Here is a 25449-nt window from a genome sequence, read left to right on the forward strand (position 1 = left end):
GTTCTCTGCTAACCAGTTTAACGCAGCACGGCGCACCCTTTCCCCACTCCGTTCCCGTTCTCCCCACCCATTCTGCATTCGACCCCAGGCTCTCAGTCGCCAGCCGGACAACACAGCGCCGTCTCCCGCCCAAGGGACAGAGCGAACCCAAACCGCAGCGCGGCGGGTAGCTCTCCGCGCTCCCGGCAGGCGGGCCTCCAGCCAGCCGCAACTCGGCGGCTGCTGATTGACAGGCGGGAACACCTATGAGCCTCAGGGGCGGGACGCTACGTCACTTCCTGGCCTTTCGGGGGAGACGGCATATATAAATGCGGTGCTCACGCAGCGCCCTCGCTTCCACAGTATGGCCGGCGACATTAGCTAGCGCTCGCTCTACTCTCTCTAACGGGGAAACAGCGGACTACAAGAGACTGAACTGTATCTGCCTCTATTTCCAACAGACTCACGTTCAACTTTCGCTCACAAAAAAAAAAAGCCGGGAAAATTTTATTAATCCTTTTTTTAAAAAAAGTTAATATAAAATTATAGCAAAAAAAAAAAAAAAGGAACCTGAACTTTAGTAACACAGCTGGAACAATCCGCAGCGGCGGCGGCAGCGGCGGGAGAAGAGATTTAATTTAGTTGATTTTCTGTGGTTGTTGGTTGTTCGCTAGTCTCACGGTGATGGAAGCTGCACATTTTTTCGAAGGGACCGAGAAGCTGCTGGAGGTTTGGTTCTCCAGGCAGCAACCCGACGCAAACCAAGGATCTGGGGATCTTCGCACCATCCCAAGGTGGGTGCTGGGGGCTGTCGCTGCCTGGAAGGCACCAGCCACGGACTGGGGTCGGGGGCCCCAGGTTCCCGCAGCCTTCAGGTGGGGGTGGGTCCGCGGGCGGGGCTCGTTTCGGCTGCCGTGGAGGGGGGGGCTCGGTGCTGGGGGGAGCGGCCGCGTCCACGCGGGGCCCGAGCCGACTTCTCCCGCCGCCGTTGCCGGACCGGGCGCTGCCCGGGGGGAGGGGGAGGAGGCCGGCGCGCCGCGTGCTCAGGTAACGTCCCCCGCGCAGCGTGCGGGGCGGCGGGCGGCGCCACTCGGTGTGGTTTGTGGGCCCGCGCCGTCCGACTTTCCCCTCCGGAGTTGGCGGTCGGGACCCCGGGTGGGGGCGCCTTGGGGCCGCGCGGGCTGCCTCCCGGCAGGTGTGGCTCAGAGAGCTTAGTCAGGCGCTACTTCGGGCGTTCCCCTCTCAGGGAGCGGGGAGGGAGGGAGTGGGTTTGAAGCCGGGCTCGTTCTCTCAGCGTGCTTCGGGAGGTGGGGGCTCTCCCGGTCTCGGACTGAGGGTCTGGCGCGCAGGCCTCCCGCCCGCGGTCGGCGCTGGCAGCATGTGGCGCCCGGGCGGCGGGGATTGGGCGGGAGCAGTGGTGTCGCAGTGGCTGGGCCCCACCGCCGCCCTAACGTGCTCTGCACCAAAATCCTTTTCGGGGCGGCCCCGGAGCCCACCGAGGCTGGCCCCGGAGACTCTTGACCTTGGGTGTGTAACCTGTTACCGCATCGGCAGGTTCCGGGCGAGGTGCGGGGTGGAGAAAGGTTTGTCTAAATTTACGGGCTAGAGGCCCGTCCGAGCCAGGACATAATACCTTTAATGCCTAAGCCTGCAAAGGAATCTGGGGCCCCAGCCTCCCACCCCCGGCAGTCACGCGAGAGCGCTGGGCTGATCGCGCAGAAAAGAAGAGGTCTTCTCGTGGTCTTGGGAAAGCAGAGAGCAAATGGAAGTACAGGCGGTTGCGAAGGTGCCTGGGCCTTTCCCGTGGCGCTCACACCGCTAGGCACCCCTTGCCTTTCCGCGCACAAGTGCGGCGAGTGTGACGGTGCGGCGGAGGAACCGGCGCGGCTGCCTCGTTGAGGCGACGACCAATGAGCTCCTGGGCCCGACCGAGAGCCTGGCCCCAGGGTGTGGGCCAATGGGCGTTTCAGGAATGTAGGCTGCGCTCGCTGCAGTCCTTGACAAAAAGCAACTGGAGAAGGGAATCCAGGCGGACACGTGCTGCCGGGACTTTTAAGGCAGTAGGTCTGTCTTGAAGGATCCTCTTGCTAAAAGCGTCGTGTTAGCTAGAATGTGACAGGTCTCATTTTTCAAGCTTTGTTCGACACTTAAAATGTCCAATGTAGACCTTCACTATGTGCCAGGTTCAGCTTTAATCACTGTATTATAGGAGGCAGTTACTTACAAATACTGGGAAGCTTAGTATTTCCTCCATTTCACAAAGGGGGAAACTCCCTGGTGGTGATATGCGTCTGGTGAAACAATTGTGATCAGATAATCTAGAAAATCGTGTCATTGAAGAACTAATGAATAAGTCTCTCATAAGGTGGTTAACAAATGGTTTTGCTCTGACTCTTTAAATGTTCTGAAGCTTTATTTGTAAGCACACATTCTTAATAAAGGGAAGAGGGCTTTTCTTCCTTCCAAGTTCTTAGGCAGAAATGCCAGAATTTAAGCTTGGGCTTTTTTGCTTAAGTTCCCTGAGTCAAGGAGGAGGGAGAAAGGGTTATAAAAGGGCAGTTTGCTTTCTGTAAGTAAGAACCACTGTTCCTTTGTACTTTGGTCAGCAGAAATTGTTTTGCTCCCTCAGTGTGGCTCTTAAAATGATGGCAAAAGTTAAACCTTCAAGGACAGAATATTGTTTTGTTCGTGATTTGGTGCGGTAATTTTATAGACCTTTAACATTCGTTAAATCACTATCTTGAGAGATTATACCACACTTAAGCTGCTGTAGATAGAGCAAGTAAGAACTGGAAAATCTGTTTAACTGAGACGTCTTTTGGCAACCTTGGTAGGAACTTTCTCTGTGACCTGTCAATCAAGCATAAATAAATTGCCTCTGGAATATCTAAATTTGAATTCAGCATTTAATAACTAGCTGTTTGATGTCTCTTCATCTCTAAAATGAAGACAGTACTGGTACCTACCTTCATGGAGTAGTTGTGAGGATTAAGTGGGTTACTTTAGGTACACTACTTTAAAAACTGACACATAGTAACCACTCTAAGTTATTATCTTTGGGGGTTTTTTGTTGGGGGGGTGGGGTTTTGGGTTTTTTTTGCTTTTTAAAGGCCATTTTTTTTCCTTCTCCCTCTTTTTAAGCAAACAAGGTTGTAGAAGAAAATATGTCAGATGGTAGTCTAAAAGACTGCATATTAAAGGGTGTCCTAGCAATTTGATGTATTTTGACTCCAGTAGAGGAGATAGTGTCATTGGGGAGTTTTAGATTGCATCATTATAATACATTCTACGAAGTATTTTATCTTTGTAGCCTTATTTTTATTTAATGATAAAATTTTATTTAATGATAAAAATGTTGAAGGCAGAAAGACCTTATCTCCACTGTCAGTCATCCATTAAAATGCAGACAGACATTTTGTGTAGTGTTTTGTGTCAACATACCACAATTTTTTCACTCTGTTAATGATCTTAACTTAGCAGGTTTGCATCCTATTTAAGATATCTTTACTCACTAGAGGTTAATGAAGATGTTCTTTTTTCCTCCTAAACTTTGTTTTGCTTTTTGTATTTAGATCTGCATTTCCATCTGGAATTGATTTTTATTTTTATTATAGTATGAGGGAATACAATGCACTTGAAGCAAAATTGGCTCATCTTTCCAAGCTTTAACTCCCAAGTTCATCTAGAACTGTTCTGTTAAACATTTCCTACTCTCCTGTAGGCCATTTAGTGGAATTCACCTTAAGTATAATCTGAACAAAGTATGTGATATGGAGAATCTTTTTACTAACTTCTCAAAGGAGACATGGAGCACACTATACAGTTTTTGGTTTTGTTATTTTAAGTAGGAAAATCCTGTCTGGACTGGGTTAAAGAATGCTGGTTGACAATATGGACAATATGGGATTTTTTTTTTTTAAGAAGATCATATTCTTTTTAATGTTTATTGTTTATTTTTGAGGGAGAGACAGCATGAGCAGGGGAGGGTGAGAGAGAGAGGGAGACACAGAATCTGAAGCAGGCTCCAAGCTCTGAGCTGTCAGCACAGAGCCCAACATGAGGCTCGAGCTGACAAACTGCGAGTTCATGACCTGAGCCGAAGTTGGACATTTAACCCACTGAGCCACCCAGGTGCCCCGCTTAACAGTATGTTTAAGAAAAGCAGCATTCTGGGGCACCCGGTTGGCTCAGTCAGTTGGGCGTCTTCAGCTTAGGTCATGATCTCGCGGTTCGTGGGTTTGAGGCCTGCGTCAGGCTCTGTGCTGGCAGCTCAGAGCCTGGAGCCTGCTTCTGATTGTGTCTCCCTCTCTCTCTGTCCCTCCCCCTCTCTCTCTGTCCCTCCCCCTGCTCATGCTCTGCCTCTCTCTCTCAAAAATAAATATTTTTTTAAAAAGCAGTATTCCATATCAATAAAGGAATAGATGATGTGTTCTAAAACTGGCTTATTTCACACATTACATTATAGGAAATGGTTGCTATGGGGAGGAAGTCTGTTGGAAAATTAGAAATTTTGAGGAGAGGAAAGGTTTTTTGCTTTTGAATTCATAGCCCTGAGCTATTATTCTTAGTAATGAAGTGGGTTCAGAGAGGAAATTGTAGTGGAGGCGAAGAGAATAAAAATTATGGGAAGGTTAGAGGTGTATTATTTGCAGTTAATGTGAAACTATAAAAACTACAATCTATGGTGGTCATGTTGGAAACAACATTTAGGACAAAGCGGGATGTTCTGCCATTTCTCTCCTTCACATTTTGTAAGCTACAATTTAAATCACTATCCGTATAATTACTGCTACATTCAGTTGATTACTTTCAACAGGTGCACTTTAAAAAGGGTGGCTTGGAGATAGCAGTTTAAACTTTTTCAAAACTTCTTTGAGAAAGGTAACGAGAAGCTTACTTCAATAGGAAGCTTTTCTACTTCAAACCTTTTTACACTAAAAGGTTTTTTGGGTAGGGGTTGTAAATTCCTTCAATGTAAAATTACTGATTCTGCAATAGTGTGCAATGATGTAGTCAAGTAAGGCAGGAGTTCTGGGAAAGTTAATTTTGAGGTATGACTTAGAATCCTTGCAACCAGCCCTCATCCTTTACAAAAAATTAAATTGTAGTTTATAGTGTCTGATCTGCTGCATCTTAGTAGGATCCAACTCTTTGGGTGACATGAGTGATAAAACTGCTCTGAAGGGTTTCTTCCACCTGCGAGCAGCATTCTGTTCTTCAGACATTTACTTTGTAAAATTGAGATTAAGAAACATCTAACACGTGGAGCACTTGGGTGGCTCTGTCGGTTAAAGTGTCCGACTATTGATTTCAACTCAGGTCATGATTTCATGCTTTGTGGGATCGAGGCCATGTCAGGCTCTGCTGCACTGCTAGCATGGAGCCTACTTGGGATTCTCTCTCTCTCTCTCTCTCTCTCTCTCTCTCTCTGCTCTTCCCGTTTGAGCTCTCTTTCTCAAAGTAAATAAATTAAAAAAAAATTTTTTTAAGCATCTAACATAAAATTTACCATTTTAACCATTTTTTGTAATTTTCTTTTTTTGAGAGAGAGTGGAATAGAGGATCCCAAGTGGGCTCTGCTCTCAGCCCAGAGTCTGCTTCACATCTTCTCTCCCTGTCTCCCTGCGCCTTCCCTGCTCCTGCTATCTCAAAAATAAACATTTAAAAATTTTTTATAATTTTAATTTTTTTTAATTTTTACTTATTTTTTTAAAATTTACATCCAAGTTAGCATATGGTGCAACAATGGTTTCAGTAGATCCTTTAATGCCCCTTACCTGTGTATCCCATCCCCCCTTCCACAACCCCCATTAGCAACCCTGTTTGTTCTCCATATGTAAGAGTCTCATGTTTTTGTTCCCTTCCCTTTATGTTCATATGTTTTGTATCTTAAGTCCTCATATGAGTGAAATCATATGATGTTGGTCTTTCTCCGACTGATTTCGCTTAGCATGATACCCTCTAGTTCCATCCACGTAGTTGCAAATGGCAGGATTTCATTCTTTTTGTTTGCCAAGTAATACTCCATTGTATGTGTATGTGTGTTTGTGTGTATATACCACATCTTCATCCATCCTTTGGTGGACCTTTGGGCTCTTTCCATACATTGGCTATTGCTGATAGTGCTGCCGTAAACATTGGGGTGCATGTGCCCCTTCGAAACAGCAAACCTGTATTCTTTGGATAAATACCTAGTAGTGCCATTGCTGGATCGTAGGGTAGTTCTATTTTTAGTTTTTTGAGGAACCTCCATCCTGTTTTCCAGAGTGGCTGCACCAGCTTGCATTCCCACCAGCAGTGCCAAAGAGATCCTCTTTCTCTGCATCCTTGCCAACATCTGTTGTTGCCTGAGTTGTTAATGTTAGCCATTCTGACAGGTGTGAGGTGGTATCTCATTGTGGTTTTGATTTGTCTTTCCCTGATGATGAAGGATGCTGAGCATTTTTTCATGTGTCAGTTGGCCATCGGGATGTCTTTGGAGAAGTGTCTATTCATGTCTTTTACCCATTTCTTCACTGGATTATGTTTTTTGGGTGTTAAGTTTGATAAGTTTTTATAGATTTTAGATACTAACCCTTTATCTGATATGTCTATGTTGTTTGTAAATATCTTCTCCCATTCCATCGGTTGCTTTTAGTTTTGCTGATTGTTTCCTTTGCTGTGCAGAAGAAGCTTTTTGTTTTGATGAGGTGTCAATAGTTGCTTTGGTTTCCCTTGTTTCTGGAGACATATTGAGTGAGAAGTTGGCTGTGGCCAAGATCAAAGAGTTTTTGCCTGCTTTCTCCTCTAGGATTTTGATGGCTTCCTGTCTTACATTTAGGTCTCTCATCCATTTTGAGTTTATTTTTGTGTATGGTGTAAGAAAGTGGTCCAGGTTCATTTTTCTGCATGTCACTGTCCAGTTTTCCCAGCACTACTTGCTGAAGAGACTGTCTGTTGGATATTCTTTCCTGTTTTGTCAAAGATTAGTTGGTCATACGTTTGTGGATCCATTTCTGGGTTCTGTATTCTGTTCCATTGATGTGAGTGTCTGTTCTTGTGCTAGTACTATACTGTCTTGATGATTACAGCTTTGTAATACAGCTTGAAGTCCGGAACATTTAAAGATATTTTTAAATGATGTGTACACCCAACATGGAACTTGAACTCCACCCTGAGTTCAAGGGTTGCACACTCCACCAACTGAGCCAGCCAAGTGCTGCATTGGGTTATTTATTTTTGTTCTTGTGGAAGTTCCTTATATATTCTGAATGTTTACCTTTTATCACCTATTTGATTTGCAAATATTTTTTCCAGTTCTGTATTGTGTTTTCACTCTTTTGAATGCTTTCCTGTGATGTGCAAATGTTAAGTTTGATACAGTCCCATTTGTCTTTTTTTGCCTTTGTTGTCTTGTGCTTTTTGTGTCATATCTAAGAAAGCACTGACAGATCCAGTCTACTGAAGCGTTTCCCCATGTCTTCTAGGACTTTTGTAGCTTTAGGTCTTAATTTTTGTCTTTAATCTATCTTAAATTAATTTTTGTAGATGGTCTTAGGAAGGATCCAACTTTATTATTTTGTGTAAACACCCAGTTTTCCTAGCACCATCAGATGACTCCCCCCCCCCCCCAACCCCCAATTTTGTAGTCTTGGCACCTTTGTTGAAGGTCATTTGAGGCATTTACTTACTATATTTAAAAGTATGGTCAGTTGTCCATTTGGGGTCTTGTTGAATCAGATAACAAGTCGTTTTAGTTGTTTCTTTTCCCTTGTAAACACTCCGGCTTGTTCTGTTTTCATTAAATCACAGACTCTTTAAGAAAACTTTAAATATAGGGGTGCCTGGGTGTCTCCGTTGGTTGCATGACTCTTGATTTAGGCTCAGGTTATGGTATCACGATTAGTGAGATGAAGTCCCGCTTATGGTCACTATCAGCACTGAGCCTGCTTGGGATTCTGTCTCTCTCTCCCTGTCCCTCTGTCCCTCCCTGCACATAAGTGCACTCTCTCTTTCTCTCTCAATAAATAAACTTTTGGGGTGCCTGGGTGGCTCAGTCAGTTGAGCGTCTGACTTCAGCTCAGGTCATGATCTCACAGCTCGTGAGTTCAAGCCCCGCATCAGGCTCTGTGCTGACAGCTCAGAGCCTGGAGCCTGCTTCCAATTCTGTGTCTCCCTCTCTCTCTGCCCCTAACCTACTTGTGTTCTGTCTCTGTCTCTCTCAAAAATAAATAAACATTTAAAAAACTTTTAAAAAATAAATAAGCTTTTTTTAAAAAAAACTTTATTTTTAACATTTTATTTATTTTTGAGGGACAGACCAAGCACGAGCAGGGGAAAGGCAGAGAGAGAGGGTGACTCAGAAACCGAAGCAAGTGACTCAAATCCGAGCTGTCAGCACAGAGCTGGACTCTGGGCTCAAACTCATGAACTGTGAGCTCATGACTTGAGCTGAATTTGGATGTTTAACTGACTGAGCCTCCCTGGCGTCCCTAAAAAAAAAAAATTAAATATAAAATATAAAATTTTGCTTTTCTGGCATAGTGATCTAAGATTATTCAATCCATGTACTGTTACTAGTAAAGAGTATCCTATTTTGGGGTGATACATGATCTGGTTGTCTGGGATCCAGTAAAGCTTTATTTACAAAAGGAGGCTTGGGGCGCCTGGGTGGCTCAGTTGGTTGAGTGCCCGACTTTGGCTCAAGTCATGATCTCATGGTTGTTGAGTTTGAGCCTTAGGTTGGTGTTGGTTTTTCACCTTTCTTTTCATATACATGTATTGACATTTTCGGTTTTATTTCTCTCACATCTTGCCCCTTGATTTATTCATTCTTTGAAAGCCTGTGGGCTATTCTAAGATTGTCTTTTTGGTTGATAAACCATCCAGTTGTTTTAACAAGTGTTGTGGGTTTGTTTTTTTTTTATGTTTATTTTTGAGAGAGAGCATGAGTGAGGAAGGGGCAGAGAGAGAAAAGGAGACACAGAATCCGAAGCAGGCTCCAGGCTCTGAGTTGTCAGTACAGAGCCCGATGTGGGGCTCAAACCCACAAACCATGAGATCATGACCTGAGCTGAAGTTGGACGCTTAACCAACTGAACCACCCAGGCACCCCAAAGTGTTTTTTGTAATGTTGATTTATTTTGAGAGAGCACCTGTGCATGAGTGGGGAGGGGGCAGAGAGAGAGAAGGAGGGAGAATCCCAAGCAGGCTCTGCCCTGATAGCACAGAGTCTGATATAGGCTCGAACACACGAACCAGGAGATCATGACCTGAGCCAAAACCAAGAGTCTAGATGCCCAGCCAACTGAGCCACCCAGACACCCCTAAAGTTTTTTAAAGCAATTGTGTTCTTTCATACTGTGACTTTGAAAAAATACTAGATGGTTTCTATTAGATGAGGAAGAGCTTGGTTGCAAAAATTATTAACTAATGAGTGAGTGCAAGAGCATTCTGGTGACCCTCAAGGTGGAATAAGCACACTGTCTAGCGTTTACTAAAAACTTTGGACAGAATGCATGGATCAGCTGAGGATTCTGGAAAGTAAATGTTAGCAGGTGAATTGGAGAAGGAAACCATAACTCAAAATAGCACTGAGACAGCTATGATTTCCTGTTTTTTATTTCCTTTGGTTATCTCTTGGGGTGGTCTGAAAAGCTGCCAGAAGCTGGTAGCTGCACACTAGGTGCAGACAAAAAGAGCTCCGAAAGAGGGCCAACCTGGTCCAAGAGAGTGGGGGGAAATCTTTTTTGTTTTTGTATTGCTTTGCTTTTTGTGTGTGTGTTTTGGCCAGAAGAACTGTGGTCCCAAAAGTAAAGAGCATCATGGATATATCCCTGTTGATATTTTTTCTTTTCATTTCCCTGTTTGGCTAGAGAGGGACAGATAGTCAAGGCAGAGTGGAGAGAACCAAGAATTGGGCCCTTACCCTGAACCAGAAATTGTCAGCAAGATTATGGGGAGGAGAAAGATGAAGAAAGTGATCCCATAAAGATTTATATGAATACCACTGAGCTGCTCCTGTATGGATTTGATCACAATTTATCAAAGGCTTTGAAAAGTGATAGGTCACCTCCCAGTCCCAGTCTGGCCACTGGGTGACAAGCAGGGCAGATCTGAATACCATGGCTTTCATAACTAAACAGAAATCATAACATATAACCCATAGAAGTTGGGTAAAAACTTGAAGACTGAACTTAACCATTTCAATTGCCTGCTAAAACAATTTTTTTAATTACTTTTTTAATGTTTGTTTATTTTTGAGAGTAAGAGAGGGAGACACAGAGTGTGAGCAAGGGAGAGGCAAAGAGAGGGAGACAAAGAATCCTAAGCAGGCTTTAGGCTCCAAGCTGTCAGCACAGAACCCAACATGGGGCTCAAACTCCCAAGCCATGAGATCATGACCTGAGCTGAAGTCAGATGCTTAACTGAACCACTCAGTTACCCCTAAAACAATTTTTAAAAATCAGCATGCTCCATAGGATTTAAACAAGATTTAAAATTATATAACATGATCAAAATGCTAAGGATGCAATCATAAATTAATAACAAATCACCAGGAAATTCTCAGCATCCATCAAAGGAAAAAGACTGCAACTTCAAGGTGATGCAGATCAAGATTTACAAACAGCTATCATAACCATTCCATAAGAAGTAAGAGCAAATTTTATTTTTATTTTTATTTTTTTTTTTTTGGTATGTGAGAGAGACAATCTGAGGGGGGTAGGGGCAGAGAGAGAGGGAGACACTGAATCCAAAGCAGGCTCCAGGCTCTGCGCTGTCAGCACAGAGCCTGATGTGGGGCCTGAGCCCAGGAACCATGAGACCATGACCTTAGCTGAAGTCAGCCATTCAACCAGCTGAACCACCCAGGTGCCCCTTGAAGTAAGAATGAATACTCTTAAAAGGAAAGACGAAGTCTTAGAGAAATAAAAGAAAAAATTTAAAAATACAGCAGGAAAGGGGCACCTTGGTGGCACAGTAGGTTGAGCATCTGACTTTAGCTCAGGTCATGATCTCGCAGTTTGAGTTCGGGCCCCACATTGAGCTCACTGATGTTAGTGCAGAACCTCCTTTGGGTCCACTGTCCCCACCTCTCCCCTGTTTGTACTCTCAAAAAAAAAAAAAAAAAACCAGGAAAATAACTACTGGAATAAAAAGTTTATTGGGTGGGCTTTAGTAGAATGGAGATGACAGAAGATTGACTGAACTTGAAGATAGATCAGTAGGAGTTACCCAAGTTGAACAACACAGAAAAGATTGGAAGAAATGTCCCAAAGGTCTCTCAGGTTCTGTTCAGACCAAAAAGTTTAATATGTTTGCATCAGCAGATTACCCAGAAAGAGAAGGGTGTGTTGCAGGAAAAAACCTGAAAACAGAACTATGTTCATTATAATGAGTAGATTCTACAACTAAATTATTTGGCCATGAAATGAGTAAGTTCCATTTATGTAGATTAAAATAAGATGGCATTTCAAGTGGAATGATCTAGTTAACAAGATAAACTTACCTTTTTAATAAGAATTGCCCTCTAAATACCTGAATTATTAGCATGACAAACTTAAACAGTAAAGGATCATGTAACTATTTTAAATTTAAAAATTTTAGGGCTATAGCGGGGGGCCTACCTGGCTCATTTGGTAAAGCATGTGACCTTTTGATCTCAGTCACGGATTCAAGCGCCACGTTGGGCATAGGGATTACTTTTTAAAAATAAATGAAAATTCAAGGCTGTTATTTCTCCAAATGTCCATAAGATCTCATCAGAATAATTACTTATTGCCAAAGTCAACAAATATTTAAGGACCTTCTATGAGCTGGACTAGGCACTGGAGATAAACACAGTACAACACAAAGTCCCTAACTACACAGAATGAGTGTAGTGGGATTGGCATGAATACCAAAATAGCCACACAAATACTAGGTAAGCATTCTGAGTTTGTTTTTTTTTTTAACGTTTATTTATTATTGAGAGACAGAGTATGAGCATGGGAGGGGCAGAGAGAGGAGGAGACACAGAATCCGAAGCAGGTTCCAGGCTCTGAGCTGTCAGCACAGAGCCCGATGCGGGGCTCGAACCCACAAACCGCGAGATCATGATCTGAGCCAAAGTCGAACCCTTAACCGACTGAGCCACCCTAGGCGCCCCAGCATTCTGAGTTTTAAAACCCTTTGAGGTGCCTGGGTGGCTTAGTCAGTTGAGGGTCCGACTAAGGTCATGATCCCAGTGGGGTTGTCGGATTGAACCCCATGTCGGGCTCTGTGCTGAGCGTGGGACCTGCTTGGATTCTCTCTGCCCCTGCCCCCCACCATTATGTGTGCACGTGCTCTCTTTTTCTCTGTAAAGTAAAAAAACCTTTTAATGACATTTGGTCTGGTGGGAATAGTGAGGTGATTTGAACTAGAAGAAGGGGGCTGAGGACAGGAGTTCTAGGTAGGGTGAAATCCATTCCAGCAGTACTCTCACTCCCACATGGCATGATATGGGCAAATTGAGTTTATGGTGCCCTATTTCTAGGAATGGTTGGTGGAAAAGCCCAGTGTGACTGAAATACTGGGAATGGGGATAGAGCTAGTTACCTGTATATTTTGTCTGTGTGTTTTATTTATTTCAACTGTTCTTCTGATAGTGTCTTTATATTGCAAATTTTGAGTCAAATGAGAAGGGGAATGCCAGGAGATAGGAAGATTAGATAATAGTTTATTCTCTGGGTGTAAAAAAGGATCACTCTGTAATGAGGGGACCTGGAACTGTTGAGGGATAGATTGACTATACTGAAAATAAAGAACGTAAGCTTATAGTGACTGGGATTCCTAGCCCCTTACCCTGTTTTGCCTACTAGAAATCTTAATGCTCTTTAGGCAAGAGAATGGAATATTTGGGTAATCTGACTTGCCCAGGAAAGAACTTTAAAAAAAAAATAGTGATAGGGAAGGAGTTCCGCAGTGAAACCACCCAGTCACCGTGCCCTGCATAAAGGCCCACAGTAAATACACCCCATCCGGGTGTGTAGACCTTCTGACTAGCTAAGTCTTAGTACCCTATTCCTGGCCAAGAATCACTCAAAAGAAATGTTGAAAGGAAACAGTTGGGGGAAGATCTAAGGATAAATTAATGCATAGAAAACCAAACCAAATGAAAAAGCAGGACAACTTTTAAATACAGAGAAAAACAAAGTTATACAAGAAAGAGAAAGTTCATGGAGCACAATTAAAAGTCTTAACATACTGTTAACACTGCTGTATGATTCATGAAAGTTAAGAGAATAAATCCTAAGAGTTCTCATAGTGGAAATTTTTTTCTTTTGCTTTCTCTTTTTATTGTATCTGAGGTGGATGCTAAACTTACTGCAGTAATCATTTCACAATATGTAAATCAAGCCATTATGCTGTAGGCCATAAACTTACATACAACGATATGTATGTCACTTATAAAACTGGGGGTGAGGGAGTCAGCATGGATAGTGAATAAAAACTGAGAAGGGGTGATAGGACTCAGTAGCATAGCCAGTGAGTGTAGAATTCTAATGGGTGAGCTGAATTCTAATGGGAAGTCATTAGGTAAGATCTAAATTAGATAAGCTCTAAAGAGAGACCCCTGTGCTTCAAAATTCAACTTAAAGCTTCTTGTATTTATAGTGTATTAATTATAATTAATATTTATATTAATATTGTATTAACATTATTTACCTTTGTGTTCAGTATTTTGAACACAGTATTTTTTTTTTTTAAGTTTATTTATTTTTGACAGAGACAGAGTGCTAGCATGAGCTGGGGAGGGGCAGAGAGAGAGGGAGACACAGAATCTGAAGCAGGCTCCAGGCTCTGAGCTGTCAGCACAGAGCCCGACGTGGAGCTCGAACTCACAAACTGAGATCATGACCTGGGCTGAAGTCGGATGCTTAACCGACTGAGCCACCCAGGCGCCCCAGTATTTGAAATCTTATCATAGGTAAATTTTGTATGCATTATGTAATTTAATCTTTATTAGTCATGTGAAGTAGGTCTTATTGCCCACCAGATATTTAAAAAAAAAAAAGCCTTGGGACACCTAGGTGGCTCAGTCAGTTGAGCATCTGACTCTTGATCTCAGCTCTAGTCTTGATCTCTGGGTTTTAGGGTCATAGGTTCGAGCCCAGGCATGAGGCCTACTGGAGAAGAAAAAAAAAAAAGCCTATTTATGGAATACTGGGTTCCAGACACCTGGGTGGCTCAGTTGGTTAAACGTCTGACTTCAGCTCAGGTCAGCTCAGGTCATGAGTTTGAGCCCTGCATTGGGCTCTGCGCAGGCAGCTCAGAGGGTGGAGCCTGCTTTAGATTCTGTGTATCCCTCTCTCTGCCCCTTTCCTGCTGATCCTCTTTCTCTGTCAAAAATAAACATTAAAAAAATTTTTTTTTAGAATACAGTGGGTTCTGAAATGCATACATTAGTGAATTTTGAGTCTTAGAAATGGGAAAGCCCAAGCTGTTGCTTGGCTTCCTGAAATAAGAGGATTCAGATGATCAGTTTGTATTGTTCAGAACTGCGTCTTAATTGCAACTTTTTTTCTTTCCTAAATAAAAAATTGTACCATTTAAAAAATTTGAAACAAACTGCAAAAATATGTCCCACTCTAATGTGTATTTAAGTTTTTTCAGATAGGTGTCAGTACTGTTCAATTTAACTAATTTACCCAACGTATTAATGTAATTACTGCCTTCTCTATTGGTCACATAATTGCCCACTGGGCCAGTAATAATCTCTTCTAAAAATGATGAAACAGGCACAAAATGCTGGTAGGATTGATTGGCACTGTGCTTGATTTTTTTTTAAATTTTTTTTAATGTTTATTTTTGAGAGAGAGCAAGCGACAGAAGCAGAGACTGAGAATCCTAAGTAGGCTGCTGTTAGCTCAGAGCCAGAGGCAGAGCTCTATCTCATGAACCGTGAGATCATGACCTGAGCAAAATCAAAGGTCAGATGCTCAATCAACTGAGCCACCCAAGGCGTGCCACCTGTTTTTGTGCTGGCTGTATTGTTGAGGATTTCTTTCTTTCTTTTTTGTATCTTTTTTTTTTTGTATTATTTATTTTGAGAGAGAGCACAAGCGGGGGAGGGACAGAGAGAAGGAGAGACAGAATCCCAAGCAGGCTAATAATCCGCGTCATTAGTCCAGAGCCCCATCGCACCCCTCGAGATCATGACCTGAGCCAAGATCAGGAGTTCCACATTTAACGACTGTGGCACCCAGCACCCCTGTTGAGAATTTCTTAAAGATTCTTAACTGGATAAGAAAACTAACCATAATATGCTATTTTGGGGGGTATTCAAGAATGATCTGCCAAACATTAAGAGCCTTAAAAACATTTCTAGCCTTGGGGCGCCTGGGTGGGTCAGTCCATTGATCCTTGGTCTTCTGGCTCAGGTTATGATTCTCACAGTTCGTGAGTTCAAGCCCCACATGGGCTAGCTGCTGTCAGCCTGTCAGCACAGAGCCTGCTTTAGATCCTCTGCCCCCCCCCCCCCCCGCCAACTCTCTGCCTCTCCCCTGCTCATCCATGCATGCGCGTGCGCTCTCTCTCTCTCTCTCTCTCTCTCTCTCTAAAATAAATATTTAAAAATACTAAAAAAACATTCCTAGTATGTTTTTTTAACTGGTAGTTTTAAGTTTGTCCTGTGGAACTGTTTTATGTATTTCTGTTTATAGTGGGCATGTTAAAGAGGAAGCACTTTAAAACATTTTTTTTAATGTTTATTATTTTTTAGGCAGGGGGAGGAGAAGAGAGAGAGGGAAACACAGAATCTAAGCAAGTTCCAGGCTCTGAGCTATCAGCACAGAGCCTGATGCGGGGCTTGAACCCACAAGCCATGAGATCATGACCTGAGCTGAAGTTGGACACCTAACCAACTAAGCCACCCGGGCACCCCAAAAAGGAATCACTTCTTAGGTTTCAGATAAATTAAAACTACTTTATTTAGTTATGCCTATTTGACTTCCATTTTGCTGTCTATTACCTGTACTTAACAGACTACTTTGTTGAAATGGACATTTCCTGATCCTATTAAAGAGCTTGGAGTGTTCCCAAAATTGCCAGCAAAAGCCATTTTTCAAGTTTTTTATGCTCTTAGACTTTAGACACCACTAGGTATTATGATCATCAGCTGCCAAATTGATAGAAAATAGTATCTATACACTGAGTACCAGTTTACTTGCTGTCAGGCCTTTAAATCTTTTTTGCCAGGCTAATCAGTGAAGAAATGGTGCTCTTTAAATTGTAATTCCAATAGTAAGGTTTAAAAAATCTAAGAATTTGAGGGGCGCCTGGGTGGCTCAGTCAGTTGAGCGTCCGACTTCAGCTCAGGTCATGATCTTGCAGTCTGTGAGTTCAAGCCCCGCGTTGGGCTCTGGGCTGACAGCTCAGAGCCTGGAGCCTGCTTCAGATTCTGTGTCTCCCTCTCTTTCTGCCCCTTCCCTGCTCATGCTCTGTCTCTCTCTGTCTCAAAAATAAATAAAAAATTTTAGGGGCGCCTGGGTGGCGCAGTCGGTTAAGCGTCCGACTTCAGCCAGGTCACGATCTCGCGGTCCGTGAGTTCGAGCCCCGCGTCGGGCTCTGGGCTGATGGCTCAGAGAGCCTGGAGCCTGTTTCCGATTCTGTGTCTCCCTCTCTCTCTGCCCCTCCCCCGTTCATGCTCTGTCTCTCTCTGTCCCAAAAATAAATAAACGTTGAAAAAAAAAATTTTTTTTTAAAAAAAAAATTTAAAAAAAAAAACTTAAAATCTAAGAATTTGATAGACAAAAAACATCTCATTTTAACTTAATTTCTTTACTGGCTTGCTGGTGAAAAGGTGATGATTTTCCTTGGTTTATGGGCCTTTTTAATTTGCTCTGTGCATGGCTTACTCATTTTGTCATTTGTTTTTTCTTAATAAATTGTAAGTAGTGTATAATTTCCAGTTTTCCAGTTTACTCTTTGTTATTGAGTGGATATGTCAATTATAGATAGACTTTAGAAATAAAGCTAAATATTATTCATAAGAGAAGATGGAACAAGAATGTGACAACATAAAAAATCCATTGTGTAAATTGTTAGGACATTCAAGTGTGAGAGTTTTATAATTTTTATTCGAGTAGTCAAGTGCTGTTATGACTTAATCACATTTTTTTTGTGTGTTAAATAATAGATCCGAGTGGGACATACTTTTGAAGGATGTGCAATGTTCAATCATAAGTGTGACAAAAACTGACAAGCAGGAAGCTTATGTACTCAGGTAAGTCCTGCAAAAACCAGCTTTTTAGCTACCTGATAACAGTCTGAACCATACATTCATTACATGGAATCGCAAATTGTTCCTCTGGATTTTAGTTCTATAATCATTTTTACTTTGAGAAATATAGTATGAAATAAAGTTTTGTTTGTTTGTTTGTTTAAGTTTATTTACTTATTTTGTGAGGGAGAGAGAGAATCCCAAGCAGGCTCCATGCGTCAGCACAGAGCTCAACCTCATGAACCCTGTGAGATCGTGACCTGAGTTGAAACCAAGAGTCTGGACACTTAAACTGAGCCACATAGGCACCCCTAAAATGTTTGCTTTAGATGTCCCAGTGTGTTCTGAATTTTTACCTAATAGCTCTTCAAGATGGTTGCCATCTTTACCTCCTTGTAGTTAGCAGAAAGTATCTGTAAAAGGTGGTAGAGTGGCATTGTCCTTTTACCCTCAGCCCCAGATAGAGAGGCCTTCCTGTTTAGTGTATGCCTCTCACTGTCAGAACTTCGAGCAAAGTGAAAACTTAGCTTCTTCCTGTAAATACAATTGCTATAATAGAAGAAAGCCATTCAACATGTTTATAGGTACAAAGCTAATTTATTCAATGAAAATACTAATTTCTTATACATGTTATAATGGACCTTGGGGCTACTGGATTAACAAAGTACATAAGGTGTCTGGTTTGTTTTTATCACATGCTTATTATGTGCTAAGAATATAATGGTGAGGGGCGCCTGGGTGGCGCAGTCGGTTAAGCGTCCGACTTCAACCAGGTCACGATCTCACGGTCCGTGAGTTCGAGCCCCGCGTCGGGCTCTGGGCTGATGGCTCGGAGCCTGGAGCCTGTTTCCGATTCTGTGTCTCCCTCTCTCTCTGCCCCTCGCCCGTTCATGCTCTGTCTCTCTCTGTCCCAAAAATAAATAAACGTTGAAAAAAAAAAATTTAAAAAAAAAAAAAGAATATAATGGTGAGTAAAAACAAACATTCCTTTTCTTCATGGAGCTTATTATCTAGTGAAAGAAATAATGAGATGGTTACAGAAATATGTGTGAGAGTGGGTAGTACAAGGTGAGACATGAATTTAGTAAATAATATCCTAAGATAGGTGAGGTGAGGAGGAAAGTTTAACAGTAAAAGGGGATTTGTATAATGAGCTGATATGCTTTGTACCTGATTCAAGACCTGTTTGTGGGGTTCTAGAACCTTAAACTCATTTTTGTATGCTAGAAAGGGCGGGATACTGTAGTATATTTTATGCTTCCTTGAGATCCTCACATTTTAAATTAATAGCCAAATTTTAGATTGTAAATGATAATCCAGTAGTAGATGAATTGTATCTCAGTAATACATAAACGTCATTATAACATTGTGACTTTTTCCAAATGCAGTGAGAGTAGCATGTTTGTCTCCAAGAGACGTTTCATTTTGAAGACATGTGGTACCACCCTCTTGCTGAAAGCACTGGTTCCCCTGTTGAAACTTGCTAGGGATTACAGTGGGTTTGACTCAATTCAAGTAAGTAATCAAACATTTAATCCTTTTTTCTAGACAAATGTTAGGGTTCTGTGATATGCCTAGTAAATAAATTTTTGTATACTTCTTAGTTGTGATGGGTAGTCACTGATTTTTTTGAAACTGAATGTATACATGTTCTCAAAAATCATTGTTTCCATGCCTATTTAAAACCTCAGATCCAAAATTACTGCTCTGGAAATAATGTACCTTGTTTCTACCGCTGTTAAGACCCATCATGTATAGATTGGGTATTTTTTAGTTTCTAGAAACTCAGAGATGTGATCTGCATTCTTAATACATTGTTGATACTCTTCTCCAGCTTAAATAAAGTTGGTCTGTATGACAGTAATTCATGGATATTGGTCTGAAACCTTGCTCTGACACCAGGGCCTTCATTTTTGTTTGTTGGCCAGCAAAAGATCACCTATCTTTTAAACCTATTAAAGGGAAAACATGTTAAATTTCATTAGAGAAAATATTTATAGATTTGATTTTGTTATGCATATGCAGAAAATAGTTGACTAGGAAAGGTGATAGAATTCTGTGTATGAAGTTATCTGTCTTTTTCAGAGCTTCTTTTATTCTCGTAAGAATTTCATGAAGCCTTCTCACCAAGGGTACCCACACCGGAATTTCCAGGAAGAAATAGAGTTTCTTAATGCAATTTTCCCAAGTAAGTTTAAATAGAATTGAAACTTGTTTCCTTAGAGGTTATATCCTTTCAGAGATCTTTTTATATTTGTGAAAGCATATGTATGCAAGGATATATATTAAGGATAAATATGTCAATAAAGTTAATTACAAATTCTAGAGTGTATATATGCACGGTAAGGTCAGTGTTGACAGGATGGAAGAAGAAAATGAATTGATAACTTGCCAGAAGGAGACATGATCTTTGTCTAGCCAGTTGCTCTAATTTATATCTAATTTAATGGTTATGAAGGCCGTGCTCTCTTCCTTCAGAAAAAGGTATAGTGACTTCATAAACCCATGCTAAGATGCTGTTCCATATAAGAAACTTGGGCTTGGCATTCTATTCAGGAATTGAACTGGCTTAAAAATGATAAACAGTGAGATCAGAGTGTCACTTCAACCAAATTGGCAAGATTTTCTTCCATTTACTAACTTTTTATTTATAGGCCATCCTTTTTGAACTTCAAGGTCAGGGAACTAAAAGTTATCTAATACCCTTAATACACTTATATCCTAGGATGATTTTACTAATTTGGCACAAAACCATTCACAGGCATGATTTAAGATTCCCCCCCTCCTCCCTCACAGACAATGATTTGAAAAGAAAGTCCAATTTCTATCCTGTTCTTAATCTAATATGAAACTATACAAGGCTGTATCAGTGCCGAGTATAATTTAGTGTAAATATCTTCCAGTTAATTTACTGTGTTAAATGAGGCTTTGGAACAACAATATGGAAGGAACATAATACATAAATGACTTGTATTTACTTGGGAGTGTATAGAGAAACAGGTGATCAAATTCCATTTCCTTAATGGAGTTTTAGGGGGAGAGGGTGAGCCATACTTTCCTCAGCACTCAGACTAACTCCCTAGCTGAAGTATATCTCTAATGATTTTTTTTTTTTTTTTTTAATGGGATGATGAGATCCTGCCTGCTTGGGAGGGAAGCACTATCACCCTAGCTATTGGAGGAGTGGAGGCAAAAGTATCCTATGAAATGGAGCTGTTAAATTTATTTTATTCTCCTCCCTTAACAGATGGAGCAGCATATTGTATGGGACGTATGAATTCTGACTGTTGGTATGTTGGACACAGTTTTATGGGGTTTTTTTTTTGTTTGTTTTTTTGTTTTTGTCTATATAGGATTTATTTTAAATTGCTATTTGTCATTTTCAGAAACTTTTTTTTTTTTTTTTTTTTTAACTTTTATATAGGTACTTGTATACTTTGGATTTCCCAGAGACTCGGGTAATCAGTCAGCCAGATCAAACCCTGGAAATTCTGATGAGTGAGCTTGACCCAGCAGTTATGGACCAGTTCTACATGAAAGATGGTGTTACTGCAAAGGATGTCACTCGTGTAAGCATTTTCAGGAATTCTTCTTTAGGACTAAATAATTTTAACTCAGTGTATTCTTTTTTTCTTTTTTCTTTTTTCTTTTTTCTTCTTTTAATGTTTATTTTTTATTTTTGAGAGAGAGAGACCGCATATGAGCAGGGGAGGGGCAGAGAGAGAGGGAGACACAGAATCTGAAGCAGGCTCCAGTCTCTGACCTGTCAGCACAGAGCCCAATGTGAGCTGAAACTCACAAACTGAGAGCATGACCTGAGCCAAAGTCGGATGTTTAACCGACTGAGCCACCCAGGCCTATAAGTGTATTTTTCGAATTTGTATGTAATTCAGTCTTTCCTTTCCCAGGAGAGTGGAATTCGTGACCTGATACCAGGTTCTGTCATTGATGCCACACTGTTCAATCCTTGTGGGTATTCGATGAATGGAATGAAATCGGATGTAAGTAATGTTTTGCTTAATTGTTAAATATTTAAGTGTACCCATTTCATTATTAACATAAAACTGTTTCTCTAAGGGAACTTATTGGACTATTCACATCACTCCAGAACCAGAATTTTCTTATGTTAGCTTTGAAACAAACTTAAGTCAGACCTCCTATGATGACCTGATCAGGAAAGTTGTGGAAGTCTTCAAGCCAGGAAAATTTGTGACCACCCTGTTTGTAAATCAGGTAATTTGTTTTATTACTGACCATAAAATCTTACAGGAAATAAGGATAGTGAATCATGTCATAAAACATATCCTAAGATGGCATGTAACAGCAGATATCTAGAAGTACCACTGGGTGAGGTTATTAGTAGAAGCGATGCTTTGTTATTGATTAGACTTGGTCCTTGTTTTATATCTAGCCCAATTAATGGGTTCCTTCTGTCCTGTTTTCCCTGTAGACAGATGGGGAGGTGGGGAGACAACGTAGGACGATGCCCCTCTCCATCCACCCACAGGACAGCTAAAGTATTCAAATGCCACAGTTTCTTTAAGATAGTAGTCTTAAATACTTTTTAAGTGACTGTTGTGTTTGAAAATACTTCTGCAGATTAGAAGCACTAACGATTGGTTTAAATTCTTTTCCCCAGAGTTCTAAATGTCGCACAGTGCTTTCTTCGCCCCAGAAGATTGAAGGCTTTAAACGTCTTGATTGCCAGAGCGCTATGTTCAATGATTACAATTTTGTTTTTACCAGTTTTGCTAAGAAGCAGCAACAACAGCAGAGTTGATTAATAAAAATGAAGAAAAAACGCAAAAAGAGAACACACATAGAAGGAGGTGGTGGCTGCTTTTTAGATATTGATACCGGGGGCCGTGCTTTCCATAACCACCACCTTGTAGCTGCAGAAAGCCCTAGATGTAATGATAGTGTAATCATTTTGAATTGTATGCATTATTATATCAAGGAGTTAGATATCTTGCATGAATGCTCTCTTCTGTGTTTAGGTATCCTATGCCACTCTTGCTGTGAAATTGAAGTGCATGTAGAAAAAACCTTTTACTATATGAAACTTTACAACGCTTGTGAAAACAATTCAATTTGGTTTACGCACAATGTAATATTTCTCCAGGTATCATCCAAAATTCCCCACAGACAAGGCTTTCGTCCTCATTAGGTGTTGGCCTCAGCCTAATCATCTGGGACTGTTCTATTAAATTGCTGCCAGGATTTTACATCCAGTTACCTCCACTTTCTAGAACATATTCTCTACTAATAGTACTGAAACCAATTTCTACTTCATACAGATGTTTTTTGCAACAGTGATTAAAGTTTATCTTCCACGAGTCAAGTCCTCTTCAGAAAATGATTGCAGTTACTCATTTTGTGTATTACTATTTTAACATTATTGCTTCCTGTACCTGTACTTCCTTTAATTGATTTCATTCCTTGCCATGGTGTCTTGCCTCCCAAATCCCCCCCCTCAATAAAGCAATATACTGTTACACTGTGGGTTTATACTAATCTTATACCCGGGAGGGGGAAGGGGAATGGACCCTGGGCTTAATTTTATTTAAAGGTCAAAGGAGTTTGTCCTCCTTTTATATTGGCATGGACTCTTTTGGGAGATAGTGACCAAAATAAACAATGGTGATTAGCAAAGAAGACACATAAATTTTATTAGGGTATACTGGCAGAACTGTTCCAGAAACTGTATGCCATTCTGTATTCCCATTAATGAGATTAGCTTCTCATGAGTACCATGCCTTTACTAACTTGCTAAGTGGTTGTGTAAAAGAATTTTTATCGCTAAGTTTATTGGCAAGGAAATAAAGATAAAGGTTGTATTGGATTTAGTAAGTCATCTCAGATGATTTACCTTAACTTTTGCTTTTAGCATCTATCTCCAATAATTTTCATTCACAGTATATCATAAACTTTGGTTCAAAATGGAGTCTGTCTTTGCCATGTTATGACTTAAAGTTCTTTGACTTTGTGTGATGCATTATGATGGTGTTCTGACTTCCTGGTGTTCTTTCACCATGGTTTCATAGGATCAAGTGAAACTTCCCAGACTGAGAACTGTTCAGGATATTCAGACATACAGTGAAGCAGAATGCTATCCATAAGACATAAAATTCCAGACGTCTATGGGAAATGACTAAAAATACAGGCTTTGAGGAGTTGGCATCTTTTAGGTATATTTGCAAATACTGGGATATAAGCAGCTGAGAAAACAGCAAAGTTGACTAAATTTTGTATTCTTGTCCTCAAAGTTTTTTGATTCTTTCTGGATTGTTGCAGTGATGTTTTTTTGTTCCTTCCGTATTTATAAATGAAACACTTTTTTTAGTGTTTCTAAACATAAAATCTACTTGGTTTGAAATCAAGTGGTTGGAACACAAATTTTGACTTTTATTTTAAGCATGTTGATTCAAAGTTTCATTGAAGAAACTTTCAGTCAGTGGATCAGTTTGATTCTGTAATTAGCACACAGTACCTAATTAATGTTTTGTACTGTTTTGAGGACCAATGCTCAAAGTGGATTTTGTTCTTGAACAGTGTCCCAGTAGATTTGATGACATTTGTTGGCTTGAGGTCTGATTTTTTTTTTTTTCTAATAGATTTAAGATTTCTATCTAATGTTGAAAACTGCACAAATTTGTATGGAATAAAGCCTAGAAAAATTAAAACTGTAGATTGAATAGTAATCAAAATTAATCCTAGTGTGTATGATGGAGGAGGGAAAATTTTGGTGCCATAATTTCTCTCTTCATGGTGTTGGACTTAAATCAGTTGAAATGTATTTCTGTACCACAATTTAAGCTTCAATAAAAGTTTGCTTAATTCATTGTCTAGTGACATTCAAAAAGTTTTTTGTTGATGTATTTTTTAAATAGTATAGACCAAATACTAGCCATCTGCAATTTTTATAACTTGAGGAAATTGGTATTTGGTGGTTATTGTCCAATGTTTGAGTAATCATGAAGACAGAAGATCTTTAAGCTCCCGGGAGAATAAGTAATTTATACTCATTTAAACATTTCTTATTAGTGGCTTCATAACTAAAGCTTAAGAGAAATAGCTGGGCTATATATATACCAGGATATCAGAGTAGAAGAGGTAAGTGGTGAGAATAAAAAATTGTGTTTGTGAGTTTGGAGTTAAGTCAGAAGTTTGAAGGTGAAATGTTCCAGGTTTTATAGAATAGGCTCTTAATAGGTGAGGGAGAACAAGCTATAAACTTAACTGGAACAAAGTTATAAGCTTGATCATTTTTGCAATGTAGGTACATGTCTCATGATCACTTATTTGGCAAAATTTCAGTTCTTCAGTCCCTGTCTATAATCTGAAAATTGGAATCTTATAAAAATGTGTATTCAGATCTTTTTCAGAGACCATTTTCTAAAATGTGAATAGAAAGGGGGTTGATCCTAGTTGTTACATATGTGATGTGTGTAATACCTCCAATACCAGGTTCTTTCACAAGAACAGGTAAGTGAGCAATGATATTCAGACACCTTAAGTTGCAAATATGATATTACACTATGAAAGGTAAAGAACCTTATTTTCATTGTCCTGGCCAGATAACTTGCACCAATTCCTCACTTCCCACCTTCAAACTTGATATTTCCATCCCCCCTTTTATTCGTGTTAAAATGGAAACTGTTCCTTTGGAATCTGTCCCTTCTACCTTGAGAGACCTTGTAACTGAGCTCTCTGCAGGGTTTAGCTAGAACACCAGAAAATAGATGAGATTTGTAATTCAACATTTTAATTGGAGAATTTTCAAATATATAGAGTAAACAAAAATAGTATATTGAATCTTCATATCCTACCTTAAACAGTACTCAATTCAACTTTGATACATCTATCTACACATCTTTGTAGGTAAGATTTAGAAGTTGCAATCAGCAGATCTTAACTACAATTCAGGAAAATGGACACTTTATTTAGCTCCCATCCATGTAGGGACAGAAGGTTCACTTAATCCCTATTTAGGCAGCTCTACCCCACCCCAAGTTAATCACTTTTCCAAATTTTTTTTTTTTTTTCCACCATAACATAGGGTCCCACCTGCCCCACTCTGGAACTTTATATTAAATATAAGGTATATACTCCCTACAGTGCTTTCATTTGGTATAAAGTTTTTGACGGGTTGAACCATGTGTTCCTTTCTGCCAAGTAGTATCCATTGTATGAATGTACTATGATTTGTTATTCATTCTGTTACACATTGGTTTCCAGTTTTTGGA

The 25449-nt window shown here is 40.5% G+C and overlaps 1 protein-coding gene across 1 annotated transcript; it reads left to right on the forward strand.

Moving 5' to 3' along the window:
* Positions 1 to 318: 318 nt before the first annotated feature.
* Positions 319 to 24045, forward strand: AMD1 (adenosylmethionine decarboxylase 1). Its single transcript, XM_086707591.1, has 9 exons — positions 319 to 773; positions 17120 to 17206; positions 18592 to 18718; positions 19289 to 19391; positions 20451 to 20493; positions 20628 to 20772; positions 21112 to 21204; positions 21281 to 21436; positions 21843 to 24045. Exons 1-9 carry the CDS (start codon positions 664 to 666, stop codon positions 21981 to 21983), a joined length of 1005 nt encoding a protein of 334 aa, XP_086563717.1. The 5' UTR covers positions 319 to 663; the 3' UTR covers positions 21984 to 24045.
* Positions 24046 to 25449: the final 1404 nt, after the last annotated feature.

This window comes from Puma concolor, chromosome B2 (assembly GCF_028749965.1).
Source record: "Puma concolor isolate L17-30 chromosome B2, mPumCon1.1.hap2, whole genome shotgun sequence".
NCBI lineage: Eukaryota > Metazoa > Chordata > Mammalia > Carnivora > Felidae > Puma > Puma concolor.

Bases quoted from the DNA above. Each gene is read 5' to 3' on its own strand.
- AMD1 (XM_086707591.1), top strand. From the start codon at position 664: ATGGAAGCTGCACATTTTTTCGAAGGGACCGAGAAGCTGCTGGAGGTT. The intron at 774-17,119 runs GTGGGTGCTGGG...GTTAAATAATAG, and splicing joins GATCTTCGCACCATCCCAAG to ATCCGAGTGGGACATACTTT. The intron at 20,494-20,627 runs GTATGTTGGACA...ACTTTTATATAG, and splicing joins CGTATGAATTCTGACTGTTG to GTACTTGTATACTTTGGATT.